Source organism: Muscardinus avellanarius, assembly GCF_963383645.1.
Source record: "Muscardinus avellanarius genome assembly, chromosome: 4".
Lineage (NCBI taxonomy): Eukaryota > Metazoa > Chordata > Mammalia > Rodentia > Gliridae > Muscardinus > Muscardinus avellanarius.
This window is the reverse complement of record NC_137789.1, coordinates 111,281,243-111,295,243: the sequence shown is the minus strand read 5'-3', so window position 1 is coordinate 111,295,243 and position 14,001 is coordinate 111,281,243. Positions and strand designations below refer to the sequence as shown.

The 14,001-nt window shown below is 42.2% G+C and overlaps 1 protein-coding gene across 1 annotated transcript; it reads right to left on the bottom strand.

The window, feature by feature from the left end:
- Positions 1-8,380: 8,380 nt before the first annotated feature.
- ADO (2-aminoethanethiol dioxygenase) lies at positions 8,381-9,172 on the bottom strand (the record flags this gene model as incomplete). Its single annotated transcript, XM_080695158.1, has 1 exon — positions 8,381-9,172. The coding sequence occupies one exon, from the start codon at positions 9,170-9,172 to the stop codon at positions 8,381-8,383; it is 792 nt and encodes a 263-aa protein (XP_080551284.1).
- Positions 9,173-14,001: the final 4,829 nt, after the last annotated feature.

The following is a 14,001-nucleotide window of genomic DNA, read 5'->3' as shown; positions in this document are numbered from 1 at the left end:
GAGGAGACTCAGGCTGACACACCAGTTCCTCAAGGCCCCGGACACCCTTTGTCCACTGGAGCTGCACGACAAACACTACCTACCACCCTTCCCGCCTCTCCCTCCCTGCCTTGAGCAAAGGGCCTTGGTGGAGCCAGCCTTGCCCTCTTTCCTCTTAGAAGCAAGTTTTTCCTGACACTTAGCCCGTTGTAATCTCTCCTGGGTGAGTTGACCACCACCCCAGAGCAGCGGGGAGGTTAGAAGGGGTTATGGTAAATAAAGGCCCCTTGCCTAGAGCGCTGAGGTCTGACCTGCTTGCTGCAAAGGGTTTTGACTAGGTTTTGCTTCCCCTTCCCTTTATGCATACCTATTACAGGTTTCTGACCCTGGATGTCAGAGTTGATCTTAGACTTTTTTTTTCTACAGTAGATTGGGAGGTGCTGATCCCTTCAAGTGGGGACAGCAAAGAGACAAGCAAAACTGATGTGCACTTTATGGCTTGGGACTGACTTGGGGGACACTGTACAGTGAGTGAAGCAGGCCACATTCTGTGGCCCTAGGACAGTCAATGGAAGCTTATCTAGTCGTCTCAACCCTTGAAGCAATATGTATTATAAACTCAGAGAACAGAAGTGCAATGTGATGGGAGGGACCTAGCAATATCTGCTTTTTGAGTTGAGAAACATAAAGACTATTTTTTTCAGTGTATATCTGCTCAGATTTTGTGTATTTTTGATGTACACTGTTCTCCAAGTTCCGAACCTTTGGGAAGAAAATGTAAAGCATTTATGATCTCTCCAAATGAGTCAGAGGTTAACTTATTTAAAGGGGGATGTACATATATTCTCTGAAACTAGGATGCATGCAATTGTGTTGAAAGTGTCCTTGGTGCCTTGTGTGATGTAGACAATGTAACAGGGTCTGCATGTAAATGGGTTGCCTTACTATGGAAAAAAAAATCACTCCCTGGGTTAAGTATGGCTGTATATTTCTGCCTATTAATATTTGGAATTTTTTTTAGAAAGTATATTTTTGTATGCTCTGTTTTGTGACTGAAAAGTGTTACCTTTGTAGTCAAATTCCAGATAAGAATGTACATTATGTTACCAGAGCTGATTTGTTCGGTTATTAGCTCTTAATAGTTGTGGAAAAATAATCTATTCTAACGCAAAACCACTAACTGAAGTTCAGATAATGGATGGTTTATGACTATAGTGTAAATAAATACTTTTCAACAATATTTTTTGCTGCAGAAATCATTTATGAATTACTCATGGCCTTGGGAATTAAACAGTTGCTCAGGCCCTATGAGGGGCAACTAAACGACAGCACCAAGCACCAGGGGTTAAAGTGCTTTGACTCAGGACCTCCGCGCTTAGGGTTAAAGTGCTTTGACTCAGGACCTCCGCGCTTTCCTTGCTAGCCTATGGACTCTAGCCTTCGCCAAGCAATCTCCATTCATAGCTAAACACTGGCCTTCTGGGGGATTTCCCCCCATGCATTAGTGTAAAAGTGGGGAGGCGTTGTTTTGACTCATTGTTCCGTCCTCTGTAGCAGCCTATAACTTCTTTCTGCTCCTGAGTGGGCTCCGGAAAATAAATACTTACAAACAAGTGCCCACTCGGAGACTACATATTAGCAACTGCTTTCAGAACTCTGACCAGGGCCTGGAACTCAGATGAAATGTGGATTTGTGGAAAGTGTGGTGGTGTGGTCAAGCTGGAAATGACTTTCAGGTTCCAGGATTAGTCTCACATGACCACAGAAAACTTTTTGAAGTGCTATCGCCTCTTCAAATCAAAAATGCTCACAGACACTGCTGATGACAGCATTAATGGGTTACCAAGGAATTACCCGGGACTCATTTCTCTCCAGTCTTCACTTCCCAGTTGTTTACCCTCATTTGGAGAAATCTTTCATCTGCCATAGGTTTGGTGGGTCTAGAAGTGGCCATCAAAATACCTAGTGCATTATATAATACAGGTGCACACTAGTCTTGACATTTTTCAAAGAAAGGCAATCTAAATTAAATTGGCGAATGCAGTCCTCCATGATACTGGACAATGGTTTGCAAAAGAATATCCTATAGAGTTCATTTTACCTGAAGCCTTTTGTAGTGATTTTAAAACACATTCAGATAGCTGGGCGTGGTGGCGCAGGCTTCCCTGCGCTTGGGAGGCTGAGACAGGAGGATCGCACAGTTTCGAAGCCAGCCTCAGCTACTTAGTGAGGCTCTCAGCAACTTAGTGAGACCCTGTTTCCAAATAAGATATAAAATAGGTCTGGGAATATAGCCCGGAGGTAGGAAGCCTCTGGGTTCCACCCCTAGTACCACCAAAATAAATAAATAAATAAAATGTTAATTTATTCCTATCATTAAAAGCATACAGCTCAAGTCTTTGTGAAGTCATACTATTTAAGTTCACTCTCTGCTTCTTACACGAATGTAGCACTTTAGCATGCCCACTGTTCAGCTGTATCTGAAAATCCCTTCCTCTTGTCCTTTGCTACTGTTAGACTCCCTCAGACTGGCTGAAAACTGATGGCCTTTATTTCAGAATAGCCGACAGATACAGTGACTTCTGGAAACCACCTTTGCCCTTAACAACACTAGAACTAGATTCAATTTATAGATTAAATTTATAAATTCAATTTGTAGAGATTTAATTTATAGAGGTAACTAATCTTTTTTTGATATCTCCTTTCACCACTCCTATTTCAAGGATGTAAATACCTCTTTCTAGAACTAAGTAGATTTCAAAACTGGAGGTCAGACTTTTTTTCTGGTGACTAGTGATTTTCTATTACATTATTTTCCAATTTGTTAGCATATCATCATCCTTGTCTATCAAATTTTGATCAGTATAAAACTGCCAAATTTTAATAACTACACGTTTTTAACAAATTCTTCTGCCTACCAACATTTCATTATAGTACAACCAAGTTTTGTATAATATCTAATCATCTTGCCAAATTTCAATTTTAGACCATCTTCAATCAGATAATCTAAACCATTGGTTACAAAGCAATAGACTAAACATTAAAAAAAAAAAGATTGTAGACACTGTGATGGTTGCTAAATTGGTTACAAAATCACTTTCACCTTGACTCGGGCTTGGTGAGGTAGTAGTAACTCACATACTGTAAGACCACATCTCAGTGTTTTCTCAGGGTCAACCCTGTGGCTTTTACTCCTAGATCCAACATGTTAGGCCAGTATCAGATTTTCCTCTCTGCTTAAAACATTTAGGGAACTTTCTGAAGACATCTCTTCTGTAGTTTTGCAGGGCTAGGGGTGTAGCTCAGTGGTAGGGTGCCTGCTCCGCATGCCTGAGGCCCTGGATTCAATCCCCAGCATTGTGAAACAGAAACGATAAATAAAAAACTGCTTTTCATCCTTAATTTTGCTCAAGAAATTGAGGCATAGAAATATTAAATCTGTTCCTTCTAATTTTATATATACTTTATGGAATAACACTATAGATGTTCCATTTGTAACTATTAGTTTTTATTAAAAAGTAACTTCTGGAAAGTAATTCCTTAAGATTCATAATGCTTTTGAAATGGCTCAATTCATATGATAAAGAAGATGATTAAACATAAGGTTCTCAAGTGTTCATAAACCAGGCAATTTACTTTCAATATTCTGCTAATGAGATTAAGGTGAGTTGTTTTATATATTATTATTATTATTAAAAATTGATGTTTTTTTTTTTTTTTTGGTGTTACTGGGGATGGAACCCAGGGGCATTGTGCTTTCAAGCTACACCCCCAGCGCTATTCTGAAACAGGGTCTCACTAAATTGTGGAGGTCCTGGATAAGTAGCTGAGGCTGTTCGTGAACCGCAATCCTCAGGTATCTGCCTCCCTAATGCTGGGATTACAAGCATGTGGCACAATGCCCAGTGTATAGTTAGTGTTTTAAAAGTTGAATAATAGTTGGTAATTAGTGGTTTAAAAGTTGAAAAATAGCCGGCTGTGGTGGCTCACACTTGTAATCCTAGCACTTGGGAGGCTAAGATAAGAGGATCCCACAAGTTCGAAGCCAACCTCAGCTACTTAGTGAGGCCCTTTGCAACTCAGTGAAACCCTGTTTCAAAAAATAAAGAATAGGCAGGGGGTGTAGCTGAGAGGTCGAATACCCCAGGATTCCATCACCAGACCCACAAAAAAAAAAAAAAAAAAAAAAGTAAATTGAATAAAGCTGGATGTGGTGGCACACTCCTGTAATCCCAGTACTTGGGAGGCTGATATAGTAGGATCACAGGTTTGAGGACAGCCTCAGCAAATAGTGAAACTCATCAACTTATGGAGATCCTGTTTCCAAATAAAACTGGGCTAGGGGTGTAGCTTGAAGGTAGAATGCCTTTGGGTTCAATCCCCAGAACCACACACACATAGAGAAAAAGTTGAATAAATTATTATTATTTTTTTGCGAGGATAATAACATCAACACAAGTACCTAAGTTGCTGCCAATCTAAACTACAACTAAACAAATCCAGAAAAAGGAAAAATACAGGAAAGAAAATATTTAAGTCATTTTTTTCCATTTAGGATGAAAGTCATTTTCTTTGTACTAGTTTATTTTTAGGTAAATACAAAAGCTTATTTTTGTTATAGAAAAATAGTATTAGAGCCGCGCATGGTGGCGCATGCTTATAATCCCTGCGCTTGGGAGGTGGAGACAGGAGGATCACACTGGTTTGAAGCCAGCCCCGCTGGCTTAAGAGACCCTGTTTTCAAAAATAAGAAAGTATAAAATAGGTCTGGGAGTGTAGCCCGGAGGTAGAAGGGCTTCCAGGAACCCCAGTACCCCCCACACAAAAAGAAAAAATAGAAAAAGAAAAATAGTATTAGATTCTATTAGAAATTAATTTCAGATATTTTCAGTCATTCTGTTTCAAAGATAACTCTCAAAGAAAAAAACTAATTTTAAGTTAGTACTGTTACTTGGAACTTAGATATCTGTAGGCTACCTGCTTATAGTACAATATAATCTTAAAATAATTAAAATGTAGATGTAATACTAAATGTTTTCTTTTTCCATTTTGTAATAATCTTGTTAGGATTTATCCTATCTCTAAACAATTTTAAACATGTCTATTTTCCCTAAGTTTACTGATTTTAATCTGGAAACTTAATATTACATATAAGAAGCTGACTACTGGTCACTTTCGTTGCACTAAGGCATCGGCCTTAAGAGAAAGAACTACTTGCTCCAGATACTGAATTTTTGTCCCTGGAGTCTGAAAATTCAGTATCATGAGCAACTGGTTCCTTCTTTGATTGCAGATGCCTCAGTGCAATGAAAGTAACCAGTGGTCAGCTTCTATATTGTAATATTAAGTTCCAAATTTAGACACGCAGTTAAAGAATAGAGTGGCTTTCAGGGTAGAGTTGCATAGCAATGGGCAGAGGTTTGAATTAAAGATATATTGCTACTTCTTGGGTAGTACAGCTAGAGCAAAGGGTTCAGAATCAAAGAGGAGTGACGACAGAGTCTTCCTGAGATGCCAAGATGAAGGCTCCTAAGAGACAATAAAAGGGAGGAAGGAAATAAGAAGTGTGCATTCTGGGAGAAATTAAAGGCTATCAGTGGCTAAATTCAGAGAACTTACTCCTGTGATAAAAGACATATTACTTAAAAATAAGCTATAATTTTCATAATTTTCATTAATAATGAGCAGTTGGTGTAAGCCCCATTTATCCAATCAGGCTTAGAGAAAAAAATTCTTAAAATAGTAGGTATGTAGGTACACAATATTCTGCATTAATATAACTAGCCACTGCTATAACTAGAGAATTTAAAAACTTCAGAAATAAGCACTTAGACAATTTCTTATCCATGAGAGGCAATTATTGCATTTATTATTCAACAGAACGGTTAAGCAATTAATATCATTGTGCTCATTAGTCTTTCCTAAGGAAGAAAACTTTTATCTCACAGTTGCCACTGAAACAGTCTATATTGCAGGATTATATGGAAACAATAGCAGCACATGAAATGAACTGTGACGAACAGTTTATGCCTAGAGGTGCAAGGTTTTTTCTGCACCACATTTTTCTTTGTAATGAGCACAATCTTTCTGTAGTGGCTCATTAAAACATTACATTTTGTTTTTACCATTAATTTACTCAGAATTAGTGAACCAAAAATCTCATCCTTCTTATTGAACTAAATTAGAAAGATCATATTGCTATTTTGGCCCAGGACAATTTCAGTTATTCTTTTATAAAGCACCTTTGTTTTTTTCTTCCTAATTGCTATAACCGAGAACTTTATCACTTTCCTTTATAATCAAGTCTTTCAATAATAATTCCTTTATTACTGTCCTGTTTCCAGAATGTTTCCGTAGATTACTTTAATGTACCCCAGACTGTATTATAACATATACATTACTGTCAACAATCTTTATAAGTTGTTTTGCTAGAATAATTTAAAAAAGTATATAACTGATAATCACATACTCATTACTGTGCTATGACAAAAACTAACATTTTGTAAAGTTTTCTAAGAAAATCATCATTTGCATACCTAAAATTTATTCTCAAATTGAGTGGCATTAAGACTGCTTCATATTGCCCCCAAGGCATTTTAAGCCACACTACAATGAGAAACTATTAACATAATTTTAGCAACCCTGGAGAAAATGCTTAGTGTTATGCCTGTGTCAGGTTTCACAACAAATGTTTAGTGCATGTTGTATTGAAGAAATCTCTCTTCTGTTTTTTAAAAGATCACCAAGAATTTTTTCATAATATTTTAAAAATTGGAAGCAAATATGCCTTCACCCTGGGTCTCTATAACCTAGTGTGCAAAACAAGGCAAAGACACAGACTATTTCCCTGAAGGTACAAACAGACTCTTTTCTTTCAATAGTAGTTAATCTCCCTTTATTACAGATATTAGAATTATAATGCCACATGGGCAAGTCAATCAAGAGGGCTTAGACAGCTGGGCAAATTTTAATGTGTTTATTTCTACAATTTGTTTTTATGAAAAGTCCTGTGAAAAAAGGAATCCTATAAATAGTAAAAAGGGGCAAACAGTGCTCCATGGCCTGAAGCAAATGGTGTCAATACATTTGTAAACAAGGTAAAGTTAATAGACGTATTAAAAGCACAAAAATAAAATTACAGGTAGTACAACTGTTCAATAGTTGGGAGTGGGACATATTTAATCTCAAGTTTTGGCATCCTAAAATGGCTAGTAATATAATCAGTTCTTAACTTTCCAGGCTAGAGCATCAGGCTTTCTACTTCTACAGAAAATACATCAGATGAAGTATTCGCTCTAGTGTTTGAGGGACAGGACTGAGATAACACTGCCAGCTACACATGGCTGGAACCATAGTCCTCTGGAACATTCGAGTTCCTGGGAGAATGTGAAACGGTCATCAACACAATATTTTTATAGGAAGATACTGAAATAGGGATATGGAATTTAACAGTTGTCTAGGGGTGTTTTACATTCAGTTGTTTTGGAAGCATAACGGATTCAGCTCCTATGAATATACTGATTAGAAAATATGGAATTGCCCTATCATCTCTTAAAGTACACCGAGATAAGGAAAAGTCACTTGAGGATAACATAGTCTTTGCATTAAAGGTGAACCTGCAACAAAAAAATCTGCTCAAGTCACAGATCTGGAGATCCATGGGGAAGAAAAGCCTTAACTTGTTCTCACTGATATGCCAGTGAATTTCTTAGGAGATACTGCCTGAGCCAAACAGATGTGGCTACTAGATGGGGCAAAGAGAGGAAGAAAATACATCTCGTCCTCGACATGCATAGTTTTGAGAGTGATCCCCGAACTCTGAGAGATGACTCAATTCCACAGGGGAATTAGGCAGGACAGCTCACTTTTAAAAGTAGCTCGTCTCTTGAAACCTAGTTTTTACCAATGACTTGAACGAAAGAAAATTCACTTGGGTCATGCACAGTCAATAATAAGTTAAAACTATGAGGAGCAAACGATTGTAAGGGCAGGAGTGGAAAACAAATCTTATCTGCCGAAAGGGGCGAGGGGAAGAAAACCATTTAGTGTATTTTGTATCGGAAGGGGAACAGAGGAAGAATATTTTCATTATGGCTTTAGAATGGAAGCGCTTCGGAGAGTCCCCTGCCCCACTCTCACAAATCAAAGCCCTGCTGGCAGTGACAGTACCAGGAAACCTAGCCTCCCGCCCACCCCGCCCCCTAACCATGCCGGGTGGCTGCGGTCCAGTGGCCCTGTTTCCCAAGGCTGCGGAGGAAGCGGTAGCTGCTCGCTCCAATAGATCCAACGCCCGGGCTAGGGGGCAGAGACAGAGCCCTTGTAGTGGGTCGCGGGCAGCCAGGCCCAGATAAGGGTAGGGCAAGTCTTCTGCCCAACGTTTCCGGGCGCCGCTGGGCTGGCTTCAAGGGAAGACCTTGGGACCAGGATAGGGCTCTCCCTCGCACCAGAAGTCATCAGCCTGCGGGGTCTCCAGGAGCCACACCTCTCGGGGCAGGTCACCGGCCGAGCCAGAGGCCTCCTTGGGCCTGACGGGCTCCAGCACCCGGTAATAGTGGCAGTCCCGGCCGTCGTCCGGGTCGTAGGGCGGGGCCAGGATGTCCAGGAAGGCGGCGGGCCCGTCCACCGCGTCGATCTGGTGCAGGTTGTCCCGGTGCGGCGTGAGGACGCAGGGGCCGCTGGCCTCCGTGTACTCGGCCCGCGAGCGCAGCACCCCGGGCCGCACGGCCTCCCGCTCCCGCGCCTGCAGCGGCGGCTCGAACTGCTGCTCCGGCGGAGGGGCTCGCGGCCGCGGCCCGCAGCCCGCCTCCAGCTTGTCCATGCAGCTGATGCGCACGGTGCCGTAGAGCACCTTGAGCATGCCGTGCATGCCCGGGTGGTCGTGCAGCGGGATGGACGTGCCGCTCTTGAGCAGGAACACGCCGAGGCTGAAGCCGTGCGTCTCGTAGATGTGCATGTAGGTGACGGGCGGCAGGTTGGGCGGCAGCGGCTGCAGCGTGGCCTTGCGCGGGGCGATGTTGAGGTCCTCGGCGCGGACCTGGGTCAGCAGGCTCTTCAGCTTGCTCAGGTTCTCGGGGAAGCCGGGCGGCAGGGGCGCCTCGGGGCCGCGGTCGGAAGCGCTGCGGCCGCCCCGGAAGGTGAGGCACGCCTGGCGGGCGATCCGCTGGATCAGGGAAGCCATGTTGTCCCGGGGCATGCTCGGCGGCTCCTCCGCGGCCCGGGGCCGGCCCCCTCCTTTCCTCCGCCCCTTGCGGTCCCCGGCGGCCGCCACGGCTGCTCGCAGCCCCGGGCGAGGCGGGAGGCCCCGCAACTACCGGCGCGTCGGGCGCGCGGCGCCGCCAAGCTCCGCAGTCACGCGCCCGCAACGGCCCGGCGCGCCCGCCTCGGCCCCGCGCACGCGCACGCCCGCACCCGGCTCGGGCAGCAGCTCGGGGACGCGCGGCGGGTCGCTCATTCAGGCAGCCCGTACCTACGACGGCGGCGGCGCGCGGCGCCCGCAGGGCATGCCGGTACTTGTAGTCCGCGGCGCCCGCGCCCTCTCTCCCGGGCTCCCTCGTGCCGGCCGAAGGGGGAAGGCGCCTCCGCCCTGTTAGGCATAAAGCGACCCTTTCCAGGACCCCCGGAGACGTCTTTTTGTTTAAGAAAAGGCGATTTGGGTGCAAGAGCAGTAGTCACTTGACTACAACTCCCGGCATCCCCTGCAGGCCGGGCGCGCGCTTCCGGCAGCTGGCGGGAGGCGCGGTGGAGGCGCTCGGCCGCCCTAAAGTGTGGCCAAGAGGGTCCTTAACCTTCAGGCGCCGCTCGGGCCTGATTAGACGCCCAGGGTCGCCTTCCTTTGCCCATGCACCTAAGGAGGAGGCTGTTGAGTCAACCTTAGGTCCTCACAGCCGCCTAAACAGCACTGTCTACCGCGGGGATTGCGGAGAGGCGCAGTCGTAGTTTCTAAGTTTCTTAGGAGGTGGCAGGGTCAAGGCTGTCCCTGGTGACCGCCGCGGTTACTCAGCACAGCCGGGCCCAGCTGTTGTTTGCATCAGGGCCTGATGACGCTGCTCTTCTGGCTTCAGAGCCCGATGCTTTCTTGCTTAGAGAACTTGAAAGGCCATTTGCTGTGGTCATGGATTCTGTATACTAATGGTTATTAAACTTGGGTTTGCCCGAAAGCACCTGTTGGGGGTGGGGTGGGGTGGGGTGGGGGAGCCTTTTATAAATGCAGATTCCTGGTTGTCACCGGAAGATGTAGTCACTAGGCGATTCCAAGGCATCCTAGGAGAAATAGAAATTGGTGTCCAACAATCGGGCAAGATTTGTTAAGTACACACAAGTATTTTTCTCTGTGAGGTGAACTTAACGACAGAGTGGGTGATGATTGGGAAAAAGGACACTAGATGCCATGACTTTTAACTAGGAGTTTATAGTCCTCTTGGATTGCCAAAGCTAAACATGGCTTCCTTGTACATTTGGTAGTTGAAGTGGTTCAGTAAATCCTCTCCAGTTAAAAAAGGCATGCTTTTTTTAAAAAAAAAAAAAAAAAAAACTGGGTTATATAACCTAGCTAACGAGTACTCCCAATATTCCAAGTACTGTTAAGTGTATTATGTAATGAGTGTTATATTATTTGATTTTCACAAAAACTCTTAACGAGGTAGGCACTATATTCCCAACTTGCAGATGAGGGAATAAGTTGCACGAGGAGAGTGGGCAGTAATTAGCAAAGCACAAGTAGCAGAGCAGAAATGAATACAGTTTTACCAAAACACAGCTTGACTTGGTGTAAAAAGCACCAAACGGAAGTCAGAATATTGCTTTTCTATTTTACCATGCCACTTCCAGTCTGTGTTTTTTAGGTACATAGGTCTTCAGTTTACTCATTTGTAGAATGCCAGTTTTAGGATAACTAGTTCTGAACCTTAGTTATTTATCAGAAACCTCCGGAGAGCTTTAAAAACATATTTTGGTGATCACACCCTAGAGATTCTGATTCAGAAGAACGGGATTAAAAGCTAGACTTTTCATTTTTAAGATGCTTCCCTAAATAATTCTTGATTATCAGCTCAGCTAGATCTGTAAATAATAAGCTAGCTCTTAATATTAGGTGCTTCTGACTAAGAGTGTAATTTTTTCTTTATAAAAGGAGTCAAGATTTTTTTCAGAGGTTGCCATGCCATTGTTCAATTATTGAAATGTACTGTCAAAGTTATGTAAGAAAATCCTATGAAAATTCTTTCTACGGTGAGAAATATTTAAGAGAATTATTCATTTACAAATGTAGATATTTGTTTTCTTAATAGATATTAAGATATAATTAGTGGGAGGTATAGATTCCTTAGAACAGACTTTAGTAACATAAATGTCTGTTTCATTTCTTTTTGCTGGTTGTCTGCACTTACTTAAATAAAGCTCAATATTTTCCTCTGTAAATTGGGTCAATATGATAGTTGTATGAATCACAGATGACACCATCTAGAACATAGTAAATGCCATATTACGGTAGTTATAGTTTTTTAAATGGCTGAAAGTGGTACTTGGAGACCAGTGGGTTTAAATATTATTTAGCAGATAAATACTAAAATGGAATTTGACTTGTTTTGAAAATCAACTCCAGTGTAGAGATTTAAAAAGATTATTTTTATGGGTTAACCCATCTACCAGGAAATATCACTCCTCTGGTCTGTGGTATTCATCTTTTGGCCTAAGAGTTAAAAGTTTCAAAAGACTACCTGTAAAAAGGAACACCTGGAGGTATTTATCCAAAGTGCAGATTCCATAATCATGTTCAAACCTTTTGCACTTGAGTCTTTTGTACATTGAAGTTTTAAAGAATCACTGAGTGTCCATAAGGTATATGGGACTTTTTAAGGCAACAGACAGACTACATAATTCCTTTTTGGTGGTACTGGGGGTGGAACCCAGAGGCTTTCTATCTCCAGGCTATACTCCCAGACCTATTTTATACTTTATTTGGAAACAGGGTCTCACTAAGTTGCTGAGAGGCCTCCCTAAGTAGCTGAGGCTGGCTTCGAACCTGCGCGATCCTTCTGTCTCAGCCTCCCAAGCGCGGGGATTACAAGCGTGCGCCACCACGCCCAGCTCGAATCCATAATTCCTTTTGATGCTGCCCTTCAGAGCTGCACTAATGAATGATGTTGACCCTAAGGGTGTGTCCTCAAGAAGCACTTTGTGTGGATTTCTGTCCCACTATTAGTAGTATAGTCCCAGTGAATTTATTTATTTATTTATTTTATTTATTTTTGTGGTCCTGAGGATTGAACCCAGGGCCATTCTATCTCTTAGTTTATAGCCCAGCCATGTTTTATGTATTTATGTATTTATGTATGTATGTATGTATGTATGCATATATTTATTTTTGTTTTGAAACTGGGTCTCATTTAGTTGCCAAAGCTGCCCTCAGAACTGTGATTCTCCTGCCTCAGCCTGTCAAGTACTGGGGTTACAGGCATACACCACCACCCCCAGCTCCGAATGGGTTTTTATTAGCATTAATGCCTTTAGTTTTTATGCTTTTTATTCTGGATTGCTTAGTGTTGCTATAAGCAGCGAAGAAGAAATTCAGAAAAGAGAGCAGACCAGGAAAGAGAAATGATTGTGAACAAATGCTGGGGAAATACATGGCAGAAAAAGTGTTTTGAGATAGATATTTAGACAGATAATTTATTAAGACAACCAAACAGGGCAATAGGATAGTGTGATACTTGTTACTTTAAATTGAGTCATCAGAAGTCACTGAAAGATAGCATTTAAGTAGCCCCTGAATATTAGGGAGTTAGCCATGAAAAAATCTGGGTTGGAACATACCAGGATCAAAAACACAGCCCCAGTACTGTTAAATAGGATATTGAATATCATGACTGTGACCAGTTAGGAAGAAGCTTGGTTCCTTCCAACTAGAAGAGGAAAATGAAGCCCTGTGGGATTCATAGTGAACTTTAGAGTTTCTGGAGGGAGATGAAATTGGAGATATAGTCAAGGGCCACTTTATGTGTGCCTTATAGGCTATGGAAGGGGGTCATGGGGAGTTGTAGGTCATAGGATGTTTATTATAAGTGCAGTGAGAAGCCTTTGGAGAACTTTGGATAGGGGAGTGACTTTATCTGTTATACATTTTAAGAAATTGGTGGTGGGGCAAGTGTAACAGTAGAGGAACCGATCGGAAGTAGTAATCTAGAGGGAAGACAAGAGAACTAGTATATAGGTATAACTGACGGGAATTGCTGATGAGCTACTGCTTTGGCAATCTATTTCAAAGTATATTCTTGCCACATTTTCTTTTTCATGAGTTGATAGCTCTATGGTGATAAGTAAGACTGAGAAAGCTGAAATTCCACCTCCTGCCCACGTCTATTAAATTTAGGAGTGGGGGAAGCACACAGAAATATGAATAAAGCTGAAATTCTTTTTCTTCTTTACAGAAGCTTAATCAGCAAGTGAGTTGTGGAAGGGCCCTCAACTTATATCTACTTAGCTCCACCTGCTCATTGGTTGACCTCTTCATTCTTTAAGAAACAGGCTTGTTATGTCTCTTATCTTTCCATCCTCCACCCCTTTACTTTCTGAGGTCAAATTTTCCTTAATTCACAAGACAAGTATCTCTGGACTCTTACACAGATATTTCTTTAGAATCCATTTGGAGCATCTCTTTTGGTTACATTGGGGTCCAGTTAAAAGAGTACAAAAATGCTGGCATTCTTGTACACTCAGAATTCTTAGTCTGCAGTTTTGTTTTGTTCTTATTTAGTAAGGTGGTTTAAAAGTTTCTTTTTTCCCAGTATTGGGAGAAAAATAATTTTAATGTCAGAAGAACTGGTGGTGTCGCTTTGCCAATAATTAGCTATGTGTTATTAAGCAAGTCAGTTGACCTCATTAAATCCCAGTTTCTCCATGGTTGCTGGAGATCTCCAGCATCTCATTAGCACAACATGGAGGGTAAAGACAATTGCATAATTCAGACAAAAATTAATCATATGTACTTTCATCTTATCTAAAGTTATAATACCAGACTCTTCTTAG